The 22,559-nt window shown below is 26.5% G+C and overlaps 1 protein-coding gene across 1 annotated transcript; it reads right to left on the bottom strand.

Annotated features, from left to right (window-relative positions):
- Positions 1-2,205: 2,205 nt before the first annotated feature.
- Positions 2,206-3,800, bottom strand: LOC141704439 (histidine-containing phosphotransfer protein 1-like). Its single transcript, XM_074507677.1, has 6 exons — positions 3,729-3,800; positions 3,352-3,485; positions 3,173-3,241; positions 2,525-2,596; positions 2,372-2,444; positions 2,206-2,253 (listed from the first exon to the last, which is right to left on the bottom strand). Exons 1-6 carry the CDS (start codon positions 3,798-3,800, stop codon positions 2,206-2,208), a joined length of 468 nt encoding a protein of 155 aa, XP_074363778.1.
- Between the last annotated feature and the right edge of the window lie 18,759 nt (positions 3,801-22,559).

Genomic DNA, 22,559 nt, shown 5'->3' with positions numbered 1-22,559 from the left:
GTCATTGTCTCTGTTGAAGTAGTAGTCGAGCTAGCAAGTTTGTAGGAAGTTGAATTAGTATAGTGTTAGTTGAGTCTGTATAGGACGTGTGTGAGTACATGTCCTGGTTTTTAGCTTTTCTGTTTCTGTAGTCTACTATAACTTTCTGTTATTGAATAAACAAGTAATGCTTCTGGCAACCAAACTTCCTTGTGTTTGTTTACATCATTGTAATTAATAAGAATTCACATTTATATTGAATCTATTAACAATATAAATGTGCTAGCTAAGTACTTCAAAACTTACTACATAATACTTAAACCTACTCTTTCTGTAAAATGTACTTGATATAAATCGTGCTTCGTGCGGTAAAACTTAGCGCATAGTACTAAAACATACTCCACCCTTCAAATAAAAATGAAAGAAATCATTTATTCACGATATTGTATTACAGTGCAATTTATGTAACAATAAATATTTCCTGACAAAAAAAATATAAAATTTAGTCTTCTTTAATTCAAATTATATCCCTAATTATAGTTTTCTAAAAAAATACTATATCAGTGTCTAAATCCATTCTGCAAAGTAGTGAAACGTCTTTAAATAAATACATAGATATACTCGAGATGGGTGATGTTAATATATTTTTCTGTATTTAATAGAAAGTTCTTATATGGTACATTAAGAAAATCAACCTATACCAAGCTAATTCATGAATGGTAGTGCTGCAATTTCAATACACGACCACCAAAACAGACGAATACATTAATTAAGCAGCATCATTTCATAAAAATGAATGTTTAAATGAACATTCAATTCATTTCATTCATAGTTATGAAAATGACGTGATAGCCTACATATAACACTACAAACGGATGACTAGTTTTGGGTCTAATACATACTCTTTACCCGACTCTATATCTAGGCCCAGTACCAAACTTTGACTCGAATATTACAAGGTCTGTATGTGACAATATTGTGTTATAAAACCTGTTTATGGTGTAATTTTGAATAATATTTCTAATTCTAAATGTACGATTGGAAAATAAATATGCAACTAAATTGTATAGAAAAGAGACTTTAGTAATAAACGTACAATATTCAACTAGTCATGTTTGCAAATTGCCTTGAATATTTTAAAAATAAAAAAAGAATAAAATTGTAGTCTCAACATTTATTAGTTAAAATTTAAATACACTAAAAGTATCTGCTTGATGGCTGAGGTTTTCAGTGATTAGTATATATGTTTCATAACATTCATCTTATAATAGTTATTATGATTAATACAATAAGTAATCATTTCTTTTGGAAATAGTGTTATATACTACCGGGCCTTCATTTTAACGTTCGTATAGGACACTACCGACGAGCCTGAAAAGGACGCGCCTGAAGTTGACCCCTCAATTCTTCTCCAATCTATTCCTCCAACAGGTGAATCTTAGGGCACTTCCTGATCTATCATTATGTTTAAACTGCATTTGAACTAAGTTTCTTAATACGTTGAGGAGCCAGCACTCTTTTGATGCTATGCAAGGTTGTAGGACTATATTCCGTTTTGCTACTCTTTTATTTAAGGTTTCATTTATCTTTATTTCTCTCAACAAGTAGATCTTCTGCAAAAAGTTTTCTAAGTACCAAATTGATGCGCGCCCTGATGGGTGAGACACGCCTTAAAAAATCCGAAAACTAATTGATATGATTGCCTAAAATATGCAAATAATTAAATAAATATAATTAACAACACATTAACACATGCACAATTTTTATAAACATTAAAATTTACACAAAATGTGTTTAACTGATTAATTTTAAAAAAAATAACTACACATATGCAACACAATAAGATCTTTATGTCCGTTAGTTTTGTCCCCATATCCTAAAAATAATTATGTAATTTACATGTTCTAATGGTCTAAATAGTAAAATTCTGAATTTATCTATCATTTCTAATTAATTAATTAATTAAGTATAATTAATAAAAGCCTCAAACTACATGCACAATTATAATTAAACAATACTTACCCCAAGAATGTTTGAAACAATTTAATCATAAAAATTAAAAGAGTACAATGGAGTAATATAATATACTACATAAACCAAAACACAAGTTTTTAATAACAAAAATATGGTTCATAGCTCCATAATCAAAAAAAAACATTTAACAAGAACAACTATTTTAAGATGTCATGACGCTATTCCACCTATTCCAGCATGTGCCGCAATACTTCATTGCCTTGGAATTGATCCACCAGCAGCAATAAGTTCGTTGTGTAACTACAATTTTCAAACAAATGATTATATTACAATCCCTTCTATAAAATATGCTTTCATCTTATAATAACATGTAATGTAGGTATTTATGGGCACCAAATTTACTCTAGATTAAAAGTACCTTGAGCAAGGTCTCAAGCTTGTTCTTCACAAAAAAATATTCTGTCTGCATTTTTTGTACCGAATCGAAACATCTGCAAATATAAAGTTTTAGTCAGTTAATAACAATAAACTTACACCACTAATGAAAATATACCCTTCACAATAAAATTACCCTTGAACATTTTGTTGATTGTAGTGCTCAAGGAGAACAATACATGCCTCGTGAAGTCTGTGGGCTCCAATGCTGACAAAAAATATTAACAACATAATGTATTGGTTAAACAAAAACCAATGATTTTTGATAAGTTATAATTATCCCTTTCTTTTAAATCTTTTAACCATGACAACTAAAAATTTGGCTTATTCAGTTTTGAACTATTTTATCCCACAAGTGGTGGCTACTGACTAGCATTCACATGCTTATAGTTGTGTTGCTTATAATAAAGTAACTAGTGCTTATAATAAAAATTGATAAGGGCTCACAATAGATGTAAGTTTGTAAACATCTTATAATAATTAAATTATTTAAAATGAAATCTCTGCTAATTATATTTAAACATATATGAGGCACCGTAACAAATGTTTAACAAGCATATGAATCGTGACTGATTAAACTTTCATATTATAGTAAGGACATGCTTGTGGTAATAATTATAGTTGAACCGCAAATGAATTGAGTAAGAAGTTACACTAGATGTGAAAAACATTAAAACACCAAAACTAGGACCGAGTAGAGAAGTTTTAGGTGGAAAATGGCTTCCCACCACATATATACATGGTATAATGACTTTACACATATGCATTAATAAAATTAATTTACCTCGATGTGGAACCTTTGAGGGAAAAGATAAGGATTTCAACTTTTTTCCAATCAATGAGCTGTTGGTGCCTAGAAATAAAGGTACATAGGAATAGGAATAAAATATGGTTTATTATATTAATCAATAGCAACAATACGGCCAAAAATGTCCACACACAACAAAGTCGAATTAATCTTACAAAGCTGTTGTAATATTAAGAACAGTTCTCTCAAAATTGATGAAGAAGTTCGACACAGTTTCAACCACAAAATTTGGGTTGCTAAGATCGTCTTGAAGCTTTTGAAGGTTTTTGAACTGATCATCCAGATATGCCTAATTTTTTCGTAATTAACAAAAAACATCATCAATGGGTAAGCATAAACAATAAACAATACACACACAAATTCAACAATAGAAATGCACATAAGCACATCTTGCTGAGTTTCAAGTAAAACACAAACACAAAATAATAAAAAACATATAAGAACATTTTATATGTAAGCATATCATTACACACATAAGAGAAAAAAATGTAAATTAAGTGTACATAAATGATCGAGAAAGAAAAAAAAATACCTCATTATACAAATAGGTAGTATAGTCAAGTATTTGTCTTTGTAATTGAACAATAGTACTGACATTAGCCATTTCTAGTATTCAAATAAAATGTTGAGAGTTCTGCGCGAAGTAGTTTCTATAAGTTATTGGAAATTTAAATTGTAAGAGATGTTGCCTCTGATTTTATGCTTGTGCTTGTTGTTTCACCTAGGAGATATGGCCATCTACTTACCTAGAAGAAGTAGTCGGGCCCACGGTAGACTTTTTATACTTTAAACTAAAGATGTTACTTCTGACTTGTGTTTGGTTGTTTTACGTTGGACATATAGCCATCTACCTACCTAAAATAGGTAGGCCCACCCACGTTAGACTTTTTATGTTTAAAACATTTAATGTCATAAATAAATGTTAGCTGTGATAAAAAAGGGCAATTAATGTGATGGAAAATTTTAGTTAAAATGCTCTTATAGATATAATAAAAACAAAAAATACATATGAGAAATTTTGGCTGATTCTGATCATTTTGAACTAAAAGAAAACTTTTGGGTGGTTCAAATGTAGACATAAAAACAAAAACTACTCATTACCTAAAGAATTTATTTTATTTTAATTTTTTTATTTTCCCTTGAATATTTATTAGGGAGTACTCAATTTAATTGTATGTGATAACTTCTTCCTATTTATCAAATTTAAGTTTAGGAAAAAATTTGCTAAATTAATGACTGATTTTAATTTCAATCCATAAAAATGAGATAGTAGATGTTAAATTTGTAGAATATAAGAACAGGTTTAATGTATATATATTTATAAGCACGTGTAATAAACACACAATAAACAATTATTTTGGAAGAACTAGGAAGACATTTTGTTATTAAGTCTCAGAGAAATAAAAAATAACTTTCAGGTCTAATATATAGACTATTAAAGATAATGGCTACAAATAAGCAACCTTCCCCGCGAAAAACTCAAACACTCGCATCACCCCATGACTCTCTTAAAATAGCTCAACTAAAATAAATGAAGTCTAAACTACATGACTAACTAGGTGACTAACTAGGTGACTAAATATTAGCCTAAATAATTACAACATGGAGTAAACATATAATTTAGATTAAAATCCCAATAATCTCCCCCTTAATCTAAATTTTTCTGAACAAATACTAGCAGCCTGTATGGCTTTTAACCTAACCTGTGTGGCTTTCAACTTTTCTGCTCGTTTGGCACTTCAATATAGCCTGTCTGGCCTTTTCTTTGCCCGTCTGACATGTCTTGTTTACCCGTATGGCATTTCTTATTTTCCCGTCTGGCATGCTACTTCTGTCTATAACAAAGCTGGTTCATCATCATCCATGTGTGTGAGGTTCACTTCTTGTTTCCATTCCTTGTCTTGTCTTTGTTTATAACATTCTACAGCGTAGTGGCCAAAGATGTTACAGTTATAGCATTTTATTTTGCTCTTGTCACGTCCACCATTTCTATTATATAATCCTCCACGGTATCTTGCCTTCAATTCTTCCCGAGTTAACAGTAGCTGATTTTCATTGTCTCCAACATGTCCACGAATCCTCTCTTCATGAGCTCTTAGCCTCCCGATTAACTCCTCAACAGACATGTTGTCCAAGTCACCAAATTTTTCAAAAGTTGAAGCAATCTGCAAAAATTTTGGTGAGACTGCTCGTAGTAATTTTTTCACAACACAGGACTCTTCCACTTTATCTCGTAGAGCTCGAATATTACTCATAATATTATTCAATTTTAATGAGAAATCATCGATATTTTCTGTCTCTTTCATGTTGAGAGCTTCAAACTCGGACCTAAGAGTCTGCATTTTTGCTTTCTGAACACGATCAGATCCGACACACATTATTTTGATAGCATCTCAAGCCTATTTGGTTGTCTCTTTCTCCGCCACGGACAACAATATGTCTTCTGGAATTCCCTGATAAATGGCTGCCAATGTCACATTATCCTGCCTTGGATTAGTTACACCCTTCGGGTCGCTATTCTCAATAGCTTCACAGACGCCTTGTGCCCGCATGAATACCTTCATTTTTAACGACCACGCCGTGTAATTGTTTTTGGCCAACATAGGATAACTGGGTCCGACAACACCTTCCTTCATCTTTGACACGCCCATGCTTGTTTTCCTTGCCATGTACTTGGGCATAAATTACCTAGCTCTGATACCAAGTGTAGAATATAAGAACAGATTTAATGTATATATATTTATAAGCACGTGTAATAAACACTTATTTTGGAAGAACTAGGAAGACATTTTGTTATTAAGTCTCAGAGAAATAAAAAATAACTTACAGGTCTAATATATAGACTAATAAAGATAAGGGCTACAAATAAACAACCTTCTCCTGGATAAACTCAAACACTCCCATCACCGCATGACTCTCCTAAAATAGCTCAACAAAAATAAATGACCATGTCTAAACTACATGACTAACTACGTGACTAAATATTAGCCTAAATAATTAAAACATGGAGTAAACATATAATTTAGATTAAAATCCCAACAGAATGAATAAATGGAGGTTCATTATTTGGTAAGACATCAAAAAAATGAATGTGGTTCTCAAATAGAGAGTATAATTATTTTATTATATTAGCTTATAACCCATGTGATGCACGATTTTTCTAAAATTTACATGTTCTACTTTTAAAAAATTTATGAATTTATTTTTAAAACTTTAATGTACTTATATTATTACTTTTGATGTCTATATTTATATTGTTATTATTTTTTATATTTTGTTGCAATATTATTTTAACAAATATGCATATATTGAAAAATATATGGATGTTGAATTTAATAATTTTTTATCATGTATATTATATAGCTATATATAGTAAAATATTGATTTATATTATTGTTGTATCATTGGATCATATTTTAGCGGCTGAGGATTAGTAGAACAATGTAATCCTTTTATATATTTGCTGAACTTCTAATCATAGGATTGTATTTAAATATTGCATCGTAGTCTCGTGTTTTAGTATTAGAACAACGTGATCATTTTTTATTCATGGTTGTATTAAGAATGTTTTTAATTGATTTTAGAGGAGGTTTTCTAATAAGATATAATTTTGATCGTCTATTTTTAAAAATATCGTATAAACGGTTGAGATTCTTTTGGCGATACATGACCAAACGCCAAACGCTTATTATATATAAGGATATAATGTGTTGTAACATTAAAACCTTAGAAAAAATATCATTTAATAAATTATACACTAATTAAATATATATATATGTAATAATTCATTTAATAAATATATTTTTTAATAAAAAATATAATTAATAATAACATCAAATTCACTATCATGGCTTTTAAAAAACGCAATATTGTAAAAAATTAGGAAAATTATATCCATGTAAATAATCGTTGGGTCTATCAACATTATTTGTGAATAAATTTTCTTTGTGTAGCAATAAATATACATACTTAATAGGTAATCAAATTTTTTTTTCTTAAAAGTATCAAACTAACAAAATAGTCATTTTGTATTTTAACAATGTTATTTGAACAAAAAAAGGAACATGGATATCATAATCGAGACAAAAAAATTACACATTAAAATAATATCATTTGTGAGACAAGATTAGTAACCACAATATATCTAATATGATTATATTCTACAAGTGAATAAAATTAAAAAAAAAACATAACATGAAAAAACGAGAGGGAGCAAGATAGAAAAGGTAGAGAGATATATTACTGAAGGGCTAATTTGAAGAGGATTTGATACGAACTCAATTAGGAAAATAGGTCGAGTAAAGTAATAAAGTTGATAAAACATGTATACATATATATACAATTGTATTCTTTAAAACTAAATGGTAAAGTATCAATTAGAAGATTAATTACGCTAGTCCAAAGTAAAAGAATTACAATTAATCTCTGAATGTAAATCATGAGAAGTTTCCTACCTTTACTCGCTGATAAGATGATTAGTTCCGTTGAGAAGTTACCTTCTCCTTGATGTGGGAAGGAGAGGGTCAAGGTTGACTCAAATATATATATATATATATGTATATATATATGTCTATATATATGTATATATATATAAAGACACAACCTTATATGTTGGATATCGAAATGAGCGACATATAACTCAATCATGTGTAGCACCTTTATATGTCGGAAAATAATGAACTAACGAATATATCCACAATGTATGTTTGATGTTTTATAAACCGACGTATAAAGTAAATCCAAACCACTAATATATGTTTGCCTCTTCAAAATTCGACGTGAAATAATTACATAGGTTGTCTTTTTAACTATTGTGCATTGTAAAATCCATAACATGCTTTATAAGTTATAAGTCATTGCTCATAAAAATTATTTAAACAATTTATTCTAACTTTATTTTATATTAAAATATAATATTTATACTAAGACTTCATTCTAAAAAACGTACTCACAAGTACAAAACATACACCACTATTACAAAACCTACTCAATTAAGAAAAATCTACTCACACATATTTTCCTTGATTTTACAATTTAATTAAAAAACTATATCTTGCTTTAAATCATGCTATATATGTAATATAAAACCCACTACAACTACTTCTTAGTACAAAACCTACTGTTTGCTAGAATACTATTCCATTCTGAAAAACCTACTCTCGAAAGTACTAAATGTGCTAGCTAAGTACTTCAAAACTTATTCCATAATTCTTAAACCTGCTCTTTCTATAAAATGTACTCGATATAAATCGTGCCTCGTGCGGTAAAATTTAGCCCATATTTCTAAAATATACTCCACCCTTCAAATAAAAATGAAAGAAATCACTTATTCGCGATATTGTATTACAGTGCAATTTATGTAACAATAAATATTTCCTGACAAAAAAAATATAAAATTTAGTCTATTTAATTTCAAATTATATCCCTAATTATAGTTTTCTAAAACAATACTATATACGTGTTTGAATCCATTCTGCAAAGTACTGAAACATCATTAATTAAATACATAGATTTACGCGAGATGGGTATTTTAATATATTTTTCTATATTTACCGGAAAGTTCTTATTTGGGACATTAAGAAAATCAACCTATACCAAGCCAACTCATGAGTTACAGTACTGCAATTTCAATTCACATCCACAGCGTTAATTGAAACCTCAATGACATTCACTACAACTTTGCTTTTAATTTTTGCAGGGGTTAACCGTGGGCTGGGATAGGGTTAGCTCCAGCCCAAGTCAAATTTTTAATGCCCTTTTAATATGTAGTCTTCATTCTGACCTTCTGCAAGTCTATAAAAATTTTACAAGCCCAACTCACGCAACAATCTATCAAAATCATAGTTTAGCAAAATTAAATAGACCGGTACCTTCCATCGTGATCTCATAAATTAAAGCAAATCAAAGGGTAAAAAACTTAGATGAAATGCTCTTTCTTATATAAGAAAACAAACCCCATATTTAAAAAAATCAGGCCGTACGCCCTATTTTCATGAAATTGTAATATAAATTGACTTATCTTGGAATTCTTTTCTAATTTGATATTTTGTCAAATGTTGTTTGGACAACTCTACTTAATTGTACTGATAAATTAGTCCCATTTTTTGGATTTATCTTTTGATACACCATCGAAAATAAAAATATAAGAAATATTTAAATAAATATTTTAAAATACATAAATTCATATTAAATAAATAGTTTCAAATATAAATTAACAAGATTTGACCATATTTTACTAGTATTACCTATCGACTTAAAAGTTAAAACTCAACTTTAAAAATTTAAGAAAAAAATTTAGAATTTAAATTTGAGAATAAGGATCCTAAAGTTAACCTTAATATACTTTTCCTAAGGTTACCACAAATACACATAAAAAAGTGATCATACTCATTTATTATTAAATATTTACATATTATATATTATGCATGTCTTTGAATTACGAAAGTAAGCAATTTGATAACAATTATAATACACTCAAGTCAACTGTTACCTTAGGAAATTTTCCTAAAGTTAACTCAACCTGACTTAATTCGACATAATTTGATTGAATTTACGGTCAACCTGAAAGTTTGACCGGGCACGGCTAAATACTACGGTTGAATTTGACTTACTAAATTCGACCAGTATATTTGTACGGTCGAATTTAACCTTGCCAAAAAAATGGAAAGAATTTTTCCGCCAATGAATTTATGCACTCCTAAATTCAAACGATGTTAGTCGAATTTAGTCTTTTTGAAAGAGCGGGTATTTTCTCACTCTTTCCATTTGAATTTGCTGAAATTAGAATAAAAAATTAAAAACGCAAAAGTAGTTTTTTATATTAAAAAATATTATATTATACAATGATAATATTCATGACATGTACAAATTTCTTTAGTAATGAAAACATATACGTGATAAGAGATTTTTTATTTTTCTTGTATTTGATAATTTTCTATAATTTAAACATTTATTTATTTAATTTGAAAAATTACGAAAAAAATGTTTTCATATAAAACTTTGATTATATCACTAATATATATATATATATTGACATATATAGGGTTGGATCAATGAAGAATATTTTTAAAAAAATTGAAACACCAATTCAAGACTAAACATGAGTTAGTTGTACTAGTCAAACTGATACTTGACTGTTAAAATGGCAACTCAATTAGGAAGATAGGCGGAAAAAATTAATAAAATTGATAAAATATGTATAGATACATATACAATCGTAGCATTTAAAACTCAATGGTAAAGTATCAATTAGAAGATTAATTAAGCTAGTCCAAATAAAAAAATTACAATTAATCTCGGAATTTAAATCATTGAGAAATTTCCTCCATTCACTCGCCAAGAAGATGATTAGTTTCGCTGAGAAGTTACCTTCTGCTTGATTTGGGAAGAAGAGGGACAAATTGACTCATATATATATAAAGACACAACCTTATATGTTGGATATCAAAACGATCAACATATATCTCAATCATGTGTAGCACCTTTATATGTCGAAAAATAATGAACTAATATATATATCCGCAATACATGTTTGATGTTTTATGAACCGACCTATAAAGTAAAGTTAGACCACTAATATACGTCTCCCTCTTCAAAATTCGACGTATAAATCATTACATAAGTTGCCTTTTCCATTATTGTGCGACATAAAATCCCCAACATGCTTTATGAGTTATAAGTCATTCCTCATAAAAAATATTTAAACAATTTAGTCTTACTTTATTTTATATTAAAATATTATGTTTATACTAAGACTTCATTCTGCAAAACATACTCACTAGTACAAAAACATACTCCACTATTACAAAACCTAATAAATTAAGAAAAACATACTCACGCATCTTTTCCTTCAATTAATAATTTAATTAAAAAAAATCACATCTTACTTTAAATAATGTTATTATATCCTATATATAATTGGAGTAAAGGAGATAAAATGGTATCGTTTGGTCGTCACGCTAATATTGTAATTAGATAGTTGTGATTACTTTAAAAAAATACAAAGGGGCGAAACATGAACCTAAACCTAATATGAAAATAATAATAATAATAATTTAATGTTTTTTTAAATGTATGATTAGTTACTATTTTTTATTTATGGTAAAACTTGATGTGTTTACGAGGATATATGTGTTGATAAACCTAATAACAATAATAATAATAATAATAATAATAATAATAATAATAATAATAATAATAATAATAATAATAATAATAATAGTTTTATATCTTTTTAAATGTATGATTAATTATTGTTCTTTTATTTATATCAAATATAGTTCAAAAATATTTTTAATTTAAGAATAACTTTGCAAAATCATTAATCTACACAATATAGACAAATATTTTTAATAATAAAACTATTACAATTAAAATTAATAAAATACTATATATTATATTTACTTCATTTATTTTAATATTATATTATAATATTTAATAATCTGTATAAAAAAACACAATACATAATTAATTCAGAAATTAAAATATAATTACACATTCTTAAATGACATAAAATAATATTAAAAGTATTCTATATATAATACAAGTAACATTTATCTTAATAAAAATAAAATAAGGTAAGATTTAACAAATCATTTATTAATCAAGTTAAATAAGATCATTTTTAAAAAAAATAGAATGTGTAAGTTTAATTAAAATATCTATAAATAGATTATTTTTATTTTTATATTATATTTAGGTATAAATATTACAAGTGTTTTGTTTCATTTAATGATTGTCATTTAAAATTTTTAGAGTATATGAATTTTATAAAACATAAAAACTAGAAAGAAATATAATAATATCATAAAAAACTATTACAATTCATAATTGAAAAAACAAACTAATAAAATAAATTTGAAATTATTATCATAAAAAATGTAAAGTACTTTCCAATTATAAAATATTGTAACAAACCCGACAAGATGAAAATCCCAAACAACTTTCCAATTTTTGATCAAACTCCACAGATTAAGAAAAAAATATATATTAATAAAAAAATAACTACATAACATATTATGCGAACTATAAGTATATATTCTTAAATGATATAATATAATATAAAAAGTATTCTATTATATATATAATAAAACAATAATTTGATTTAAAATATTTGTAAATAGATTATTTAATTTTTCTCACTAAATAAAGAACACATTTAAACTATATTTAGGTATAAGTAATACACATATTTTGTTTTGTTTTGTAAAAAGAGAAAATTATAGTTTGTCTTTGAAAACCTTTAAAGCACATGAATCTTATAAAACTTAAAAATAAGGAAGAAATATAATAATAAAAAATTATTACAATTCAAAATTTAAATATAAATATAATAAAATACATTGAAGATAATATTTAATTAATTTATTCTATTATTGTATTACATAACAAGTAATTAATTAAAAATTTTTAATTACAATTATATATACTTAAATACTATAAATAATATTAAAAGTGTTATATATATAATACAAGTAACAATTATCTTAATAAAAATAAATATAAGTAAAAATCAACAAATTATTGTTAATCGGGTTAAGGTAGTATCCTTCTCTTAAAAAACTGAAATAGGTAAGTTTAATTAAAAATATTTTTGAATAGATTAATTTTATACATTTATATTATATTTAAGGAAAAATATTATATATGTTTTGCTTTATTTGATAAAATGGAAAATTACAGACTAGGAAGAAATATAATAATAATAATAATAAAAACTATTAAAATTGAAAATTGAAATATAAATCTTATAAAATATATTTAAAAGTACTATGAAAATTAGGTGTAAAGTATTTTTTCAAGATAATTACAAGAATCGAAAAATTATAAAATATTATTACAAACACGTAAAATACAAATCTCAAACAATTAAACTTCATAAGATTAAGAAAAGAAATATATAAATAAGAGAAAAATTATTACATAACCATATTATGTGATATGATTAAAATATTCTCTTTACAAATTTATATATGAAAAAAAATCAAACAATGAAAGAAATAACTAAACTATAATGCATATGTTATATTTTAAGTTATTGATGTCAAATATAAAAATACAATAATATGACTACCATGTAAATAAAGTTATTTGAATAATAAAAATAATAGTATTTTTGATAAAGAAATATTGATATTAAAAAGTAAATAAACCAACTTATTTTGTCAAAAATATTCTTATATAAAAATTGGTTATAGTTTGATCGTCATTACTATAATATTGTAATTAGGATTTAGTGATCATGACTAATATTATAATTAGTAATTAATCATTAAAATATAATATCATAATCGAGGGTCACACATAACCATTATGTAATCATCATGTAAATAAAGTTATTAGAATAAAAAAAATAATAATACTTTTGGTAAAAGATATTTATATCAAAAAGTAAATAAGTCAACTCATTTTGTCAATAAACAATTCTTATGTAAAAATCTATTTATAAATTTTCATGTGCAGTGTAAAAATAATTTTGATATTATTAAATAATGAAAACATTTACTATATGTTGGTTATCAATGTTACAATTCTATAAATAATAAATTATGAAAAGAAATATAATAATTATTAAAAATTAATACACTTAAATAAAATACATTTTAATAAAATGAAAAAATAACCCTGATAATATATTGCAAAGTATGTTTTTTAAATGTTATTAAAAAAACTGAGAATTAATAAAATATTATTAAAAACATACTTGAAAAAAGAGTAAGGTACAAACTACAACCAACATTTCAATTCTCATCAAATCCTTTAATTATGTAATAACAACTAAATGAACAAATTTGATTTTTTTTGAAAAATAAATCATGTAAAAATAAATATGTACCAATATATATTACATGTTATTAGAATGTTAATATATTTAAGAATAAAATAAAAAATAATTATGCATATTATGAAATACAGTTATACATATTAGTAACACTTTAAAATCCGTAATATTTTTGTAAAAATTGTTAATATATAGTATATAAAGGTTGTCCCGATGAATATAAAAATGTAAAAATAATTAAATATATAAATACAACATACTTAAGAAATATAAAAATTTAAGAAATAAAATTTTTATATTAAATTTAGTAATGTAAAGAATAATTATCGATTTTAAAATTTTTATAAAAAATATTTAGAATCATCCTGTGCATTGGCACGGGTATAAAACTTGTGTAGTATAAAACCCCTAACAACTACTTCTTAGTACCAAACCTACTATTTACTAGAAAACTATTCCATTATGAAAACCCTACTCTCGAAAATACTAAATGTGATAACTAAGTACTTTAAAACTTACTTCATATGTAACGCCCCCAAATCTGGGGTCAGAGGATTTGGTCGCACTATGAAACCTCAATCCAAATTAACCTGTTAAATCGAAATGCAAATGCCAGCGGAAGATATTTATCATTTATGACCCCAAACTACACCCAAGATCTTTTAAGGTTACAGTTCTAGAAACAAGATATCCAAATTTCATCAATAAATTTTCACTTTCTTTTAAAACTCTTTTTAACAAAATCCAATTCAAAACTAAACCCACTAGTATAACTTCGAAATGATGTATTCTAGGCCCAAATAAAATACAAAACTATATATAAATAATATAATAATATAATATAAACAACTTTATAAAATAAAACTTACACTAGTTTGCAAACCCTTGAATTACGCAAATAAACAGCGCAAGCTAATCCTCACTGGAGGTTAAATTTAAAAACAGCCAAGTATGAGCGAAATAAATGCTCAGCAAGTTCAGTATAACATATATACATGGTCTTTTGATATAAAACCGACATCTACATTAGAGCCGAATATTTAAAATCATAATTGCTGAAATAGAAAATTTATTAAAAATCGGATAATTGTTTCTCACTGTATTCAAAACTTTTTTGATATTTTCGAGCGAAAAGCTTCAATAATACTTTGAATCTTGACGAGGATAAAACTCATAAAACCGTGTTTACGGAAATATCGTAAACAACAACGTGAAACAGTGATTATGGACTAAATCATAAACTTTATTCAAAACCAAAACACTTGATAAATCATACCTTATAATATTATCAAAAGCAATATAATAATTTAGATTGGAATCCTCAAACGACGGTGTGTTGCCGCCGGTGATCAGCCGCGGAGCAACACCGGTATGTCGAAGCATATCCAACTAAACAAAGGGGTACCCAAGGCACATCGGCCTAGCAAGGGTTATATCCTGTATAACACATAGCTCACACTGGACCGCCGCCACGGCCTCTTACGCAACCAACCAATCTCAAAACGTTTTATTGAGAGGGGTCATAATACTCGACACCCTTATAAACTTTTATTCCCCCATTTACTTGGGCAGGAGTACTCGCAAAACCAACTCCTTTTTTCTCAAAACCCAAAACATTTATAAATTCATTTATTTGATAAGTAAAAATCACTTAGCTATTCTGAACATAGAATAGGAGAAGAGTACTTGCATAAATAGAATCATTTAATTCAACGATATGTAAAACATTTATCTATTCCGAATTGAGAATAGGGAAAGAAATACTTGCATTAGAAAATTTAAAATAAATATCACTTGAATGATAAGTGATGATAGGGATACATGCCTTTGAGATTTAGCAGTTAGTCACACTCGCAATGACACATCTATTCTGACATTCTGTCTCAAAACATCACTGTCTTTCTTTTCAACACTTTACTGATATACTGCTCCTGCGATTGCTAGAAGCCAGATATCCAATACCATTCCATTCCATTCTTTATCCAATGTATTTCCCTGATCAACTCGAATGATCCGCATCTATAATTAAAAGATATAACTTTAATCGTCTAAGCGATAATTACTCGACGAACTGCGCGTGAAAACCCTACCGTCTACCCATACGATAGCCCACACATAAAGAAAACATCCAAATACAAGACTTATGACCCACGTATACACGTAATTCATATAGCACGTAAATACATAACTCACGTATCACATAATTCATATAGCACATACCTCGGTTCGTCAAAAGGTTTGACTCGGTACTATAAGAATTTAAAACGGGTCAAAATATGATTTATTGATCAATAAACGACTCAGAATGATTTGCAAAAACAATCGAGTCCCCGAAACAAAAGAATTTAGGTCTCGAAAGTATTTTTAAAGAAGCAAAATATTTTTCTGAGTCTATACGTGTTCGTTTCGTAATAAACGGATGAACAGTTTATTTAATACGAAAAAATAATAATAAATCATTTAATAATATTTATCGAGCTTTATAATATTTTAATACTCAAAACTATTTTTCGGAATTTTTAAATCATAAGAAATAATTAACTCTAATTAAATAATCAATTAAAATTCATTAACTAAATAATTTGGATTTATTTTCGAATAATAATAAAAATAATAATCTTCAGAACTAAAAAATATTTTCTTGGAAATCGGACAGCACCTCCTCTATTTCTCGGACTGCCAGTCGATATCATATCGGCACAACCAACGACAATCAACACAGTAATTCATATTTACGCGTATAAACACTCCAGATATGAATAACACGGTCAAAATTACTTTTACAACCAATTCAAAAATTATGAAATAAATATATAACACTAACATGCTATAATATACCCAAAATATAAAAGCGGATTCTCGGAATCCTTACCCAAAATAAATTATGGTCACCCCGAGGAGAATATCTGATGTCCGGAAAATATCTCCAGAAAAATTCAAAATTAATAGCCATAGACATATACACGCTGAGATGCCATGTGGAGTAATCAACACCGTCATACTCCTTTTTAATGTCCCGAAAATAAATTAAAACGGAAATATAACGGAAATATGCCCCGCAAATTATCTCCTCAAAATCTTGCAAAATATATACCTAGGCGTAGGTATCGAAGCGCTAATCGTTTATATATATAATAACTGAAATTTGGATGAACGGTTTGAGAGATATGAATTTTGAAAATTGAAAAGTATATAAACAGGGAGGGACAGAGAGACATAGAGAAGGGAGAGGGTCTGGCGGTGGGGTACGCCAGCTTAGTTTATAGGATTTTTCTTTTTGTTTTTTTAACAGAGAAAGCAACACACGTATCCTTATTTATACCTGAAAATTTTGTTTTGCCCCGCATTTCTCAACTTATCGAATAAACGCGCCGGTAAATAAAACCAGAAAAATGACCAAACAAATTCTAAAATTCTCAGAATAATTAGAAAACTAGTAAAATAAAAATTTCATAATTTTTAAAATATTTTTGAGTTTAACATCAAACCCGCATTTTACAATTAACGAACCGAGCTGCACTAGAAACAAATTTAGAAAATCACGAAAATAGTCTTAAAATGTTACAAATATCCCGAAGTTTATATAAAAATAAATTTCGTAATTTTAAAATACCTTTTGAAACGTAATTTATACCCGCTTTTAACAATTAAAGGATTCAACGCGCGGGTAAAATTAATCCCAAAAATTCTCAAAATAATTTTAAAATTCTCAAAATATTCCAAACTTAGATGAATATGAGTTTCGTAATTTTTGAAGAATTTTGAAATTAAATACGGATTTTGCAAATAAATGAAATCGGAAAATCATATAGGGCTAAATAATTGATGAAATATTGATTTCTAAATTTTATAAAATTCCAAAAATAATTATTGTAATTATAAAGTCATAAAAATAATTTTAAAGATAATTTAAATATTTATTAAATTAGATTTTTAATAAAAATCACTTTTAATGACAAAAACAAATGATATGACTCGGTAATTAATAATACAAATAATCCTCAATCACAATTGAGTCACACACAATTAATATTACATACAACACATAGCAGACAGAATATCCATCCAATCTCTGATATTACTAAACGAACTCAATTTACCGATATCAATAAAATGATCGGTTTTCAAATAAACTTTTGAAAATAATATATTTAAGTAAATATTTTTAGAAATTAATAAGGATCAATATAATACTTAACAATTAGCACATTACCATTTAATAACACAAACTCATCAAACAAGAATAAAATATCCACCATTTTATTCCCTCCTAATCAGAAAACCACCTAAACATATTAAATAATAATAATAATAATAATAATAATAATGAAAAAATATGGAATATCACATCATAATACTTAAAATAAGAAATATTTTATTACAATGCAATTTATGTATGAATAAATCATTCATGGAAAAAATATACAAAATTTAGTCTTCTTTAATTTTAGATTATATCCCTAATTATAGTTTTCTAAAACAATATTATATACGTGTTTGAATCCATTTTGCAAAGTAGCTAAACAACATTAAATAAATATATGGATGAACTCAAGATAGCTAGTACTTATATATTTTCTGAATTTATTGAAAAGTTCTTACTGAATTGAGTTCTTAAGAAAATCAACCTATACCAATTCATGAATGATAATGAATGATAATGATGTAATTTCAATACACCTTAAGCATCATCACTTCATAAAAATGAATGTTTAAATAAACATTCAATTCATTTCGTTCATAGTTATGAAAATACTGGATAACCTATATATAACACTGCAAATGGATGACTAGTTTTGGGCCTAATACATACTCTTTATCCACGCCCAGTACCAAATTTGGACTCGAATATCACAAGGCTTGTGTGTGAAATATGTGTTAGAACTCGAACTGAGTTAACTCAGCAAGGGCAATCCAGAACTCGTGGGGTTTTCATTATTTTTTTAAACATGTTTCATTAAAATCGACTGATTTTGGTGGAATTTATTTTTGGGCGGGAGATTCAAATTTCACCGAAAAATATAAATTCCACCCTCTTAAAAGTCACCGACTTGTTCAGGTCGATTTTACATAAAAGCCACTGAATACGGTTGATTATAGTTAAATTCAACCATTTTTTGGGGGGATTTTACTGATTTTTATATTAGTGATATTATCATTTATTATACTCCATTATTCAAGATAAAATTTTATATAATTATTATTTTATCAAATTTTATTTAGTAGTTTTTATTGTCACCATTGGATATGCTCCAACATTTCTAATTCTAAATGTACAATTGGAAAATAAATATGCAACTAAATTGTATAGAAAAGAGACTTTAGTAATACACGTATGATAGCTAGTCATGTTTGCAAATTGCCTTGAACATTTTAAAAAAAAAGAAAGAATAAAAATAGTGGTCTCAACATCTATTAGTTACAATTTAAATATAGTGACTAAAAGTATCTGCTTGCTGGATGAGGTTTTCAGTGATTAGTATATATGTTTCATAACATTCATTTTAAAATAGTTATTATGATTAATTCAATAAGTAATCATTTCTTTTGGAAATGGTGTTATTTACTACACACTACAACAAATATGGCCATTTGTGATGGAAAACTTGCGACGGAAAAAAATGTGCGCCCAAATTACGACGGAACAAGGTAAAAGGTCATAATATTTATGACGAAACTCAAAACCGTCGCAAGTTTAGTATTTTATCAATAAAATTCTGCACGACACGATTAAACAAAAATAAAAATCTTTTAAAGTTGCGACGATTTGATTATTTCGTCGTAAGTGAAATATTTTTATTAAAATTTTAACTTAAAATTAAATAAAAAAATATTTTATCTAAATTTACGATGAAATATATGTGACGGAAAAGATCGGATCGTCCAATTTATGACGGAAATTAAAATGCGTCGTAAGTATCAAAGAGGGAAATTCAAAATTTTCCCCAAAATTTTGGCGGAAAAATGAAAATCATTTAAAGTTGCGACAATTTGATTATTTCGTCGTAAGTTAAATATTTTTATTAAAATTTTAACTTAGAATTAAATAAAAAAAAATTTATCTAAATTTGTGACGAAAAAGATCGGATCCACCAATTTACGACGGAAATTAAAATTCGTCGTAAGTTAACAAAGAGGAAAATTCAACTTTTCCCAAAATTTTTGCGGTAAATTTGACTTTTCTCAAATTAGCACATGATTTTTGATAATTTCAATTTTTAAAAAATATTATTTCATGATCCAACCATATTAATGTCAGCATTTATTTATTTGCGTGACATTTTAGAAATTTCAGAAAAAAATTAAATATTTTGATAAAATCATTTAATATAAAATTATTTTGATATGATATTTTAGTTTATCACTAATATATGTGACCTCCATACAGTTGGATCATTGAAAATATTTTTAAAATAATCGAAAACCCAATTTAGGATTCAACACTAGTTAGTTATATTAGTCAAACCCATGATTAACTATTAAAATGTCAAACCAAATTAAATTATTTTGATATGAATTTTTGGTTATATCACTAATATATATATCTATTGATATCCATACGGTTGGATCATTGAAAAATATTTTTAAAATAATCATAACACCAATTCAGGATTAAACTCTAGTTAGTTATATTGGTCAAACCGATGATTGAGTGTTAAAATGGCAAACCAAATAAAATTATTTGATATGAAAATTTGGTTATATCATTAATATACATATCTATTGACTTCCATACGGTTGGATCGTTGAAAAATATTTTTAAAATAATCAAAACACCAATTCAGGATTAATCTCTAGTTAGTTGTATAGGTCAAACCGATGATTGACTGTTAAAATGGCAAACAAAATAAAATTATTTTGATATTAAAATTTGGTTATATCATTAATATATATATCTATTGACATCCAATGGTTGGATCGTTGAAAAATATTTTTAAAATAATCAACACACCAATTCAGGATTAAACTCTAGTTAGTTGTATTGGTGAAACCGATGATTGACTGTTAAAATGTCAAACTAAATAAAATTATATTGATATGAAAATTGGTTATATCATTAATATATATATATTGACATCCATATGGTTAGATCGTTCAAAAATATTTTTAAAATAATCGAAATACCAATTCAGGATTAAACACTAGTTCGGTGTACTAGTCAAACTGATGATTGACTATTAAAATGGTAAACCAAATAAAATTTTGATATGAAAATTTGGTTATATCGTTAATATATTTATCTATTGACATCCATACGGTTGGATCGTTGAAAATTTAAAATAATCAAAACACCAATTCAGGATTAATCTCTAGTTAGTTGTATAGGTCAAACCGATGATTGACTGTTAAAATGGCAAACCAAAAAATTATTTTGATATGAAAATTTGGTTATATTAATATATATCTATTGACATTCATATGGTTGGATCATTGAAAAATATTTTTAAAATAATCAAAACACCAATTCAGTATTAAACTCTAGTTAGTTGTATTGGTGAAAATGATGATTGTCTGTTAAAATGGCAAACCAAATAAAATATATTGATATAAATATATATTTGACATCCATATGGTTAGATCGTTGAAAAATATTTTAAATAATCGAAATACCAATTCAGGATTAAACACTAGTTCGGTGTACTAGTCAAACTGATGATTGACTATTAAAATGGCAAACCAAATAAATTATTTTGATATGAAAATTTGGTTATATCGTTAATATATATCTATTTACATCCATACGGTTGGATCATTGAAAATATTTTTAAAATAATCGTAACACCAATTCAGGATTAAACACTAGTTCGGTGTACTAGTCAAACTGATGATTGACTGTTAAAATTTTGATATGAAAATTTGGTTATATATAATATACATATCTATTGACATCCATACGGTTGGATCGTTGAAAAATATTTTTAAAATAATCAAAACACCAATTCAGGATTAACTCTAGTTAGTTGTATAGGTCAAACCGATGATTGACTGTTAAAATGGCAAACCAAATAAAATTATTTTGATATGAAAAATTGGTTATATCATTAATATACATATCTATTGACATTCATACGGTTGAATCGTTGAAAAATATTTCTAAAATAATCAAAACACCAATTCAGGATTAAACTAACTCTAGTTAGTTGTATAGGTCAAACCGATGATTGACTATTAAAGTGACAAAACAAATAAATTATTTAATATAAAAATTTGGTTATATCATTAATTATGTATTGACATCCATACGGTTGGATCGTTGAAAAATATTTTAAAATAATTGAAACACCAATTCAGTATTGAACACTAGTTCGGTGTACTAGTTAAAGTGATGATTGACTATTAAAATAACAAACCAAATAAAATTATTTGATATGAAAATTTGGTTCGATCATCCATTAACATACTTTATTAATATTTAAATACTGACACTTACCAAGTTGCCAGGCATAAAAAAATACAGGTACCAAAAATATGAAAATCAGAGTGATCATGGAGTAAATATTTTTAAAATAATATAAAAACAATGTAAAACCATAACCCAATATTAATGAGGGATGACCTGGGATTTAAAACCATAACCCAAAT

This window comes from Apium graveolens, unplaced genomic scaffold (genome assembly GCF_009905375.1).
Source record: "Apium graveolens cultivar Ventura unplaced genomic scaffold, ASM990537v1 ctg7847, whole genome shotgun sequence".
Taxonomy (NCBI): Eukaryota; Viridiplantae; Streptophyta; class Magnoliopsida; order Apiales; family Apiaceae; genus Apium; species Apium graveolens.
Note: the sequence above shows the minus strand (reverse complement) of the source record. Positions and strands in the feature narration are given on the sequence as shown.

Coding starts and splice junctions, on each gene's coding strand:
- LOC141704439 (XM_074507677.1), bottom strand. CDS start 3,800: ATGGCTAATGTCAGTACTATTGTTCAATTACAAAGACAAATACTTGAC. Junction 2,597..3,172: donor CTCAAAGGTTCCACATCGAG/GTAAATTAATTT, acceptor ATTTTTTGTCAG/CATTGGAGCCCACAGACTTC. Junction 2,445..2,524: donor AATCAACAAAATGTTCAAGG/GTAATTTTATTG, acceptor TTATATTTGCAG/ATGTTTCGATTCGGTACAAA.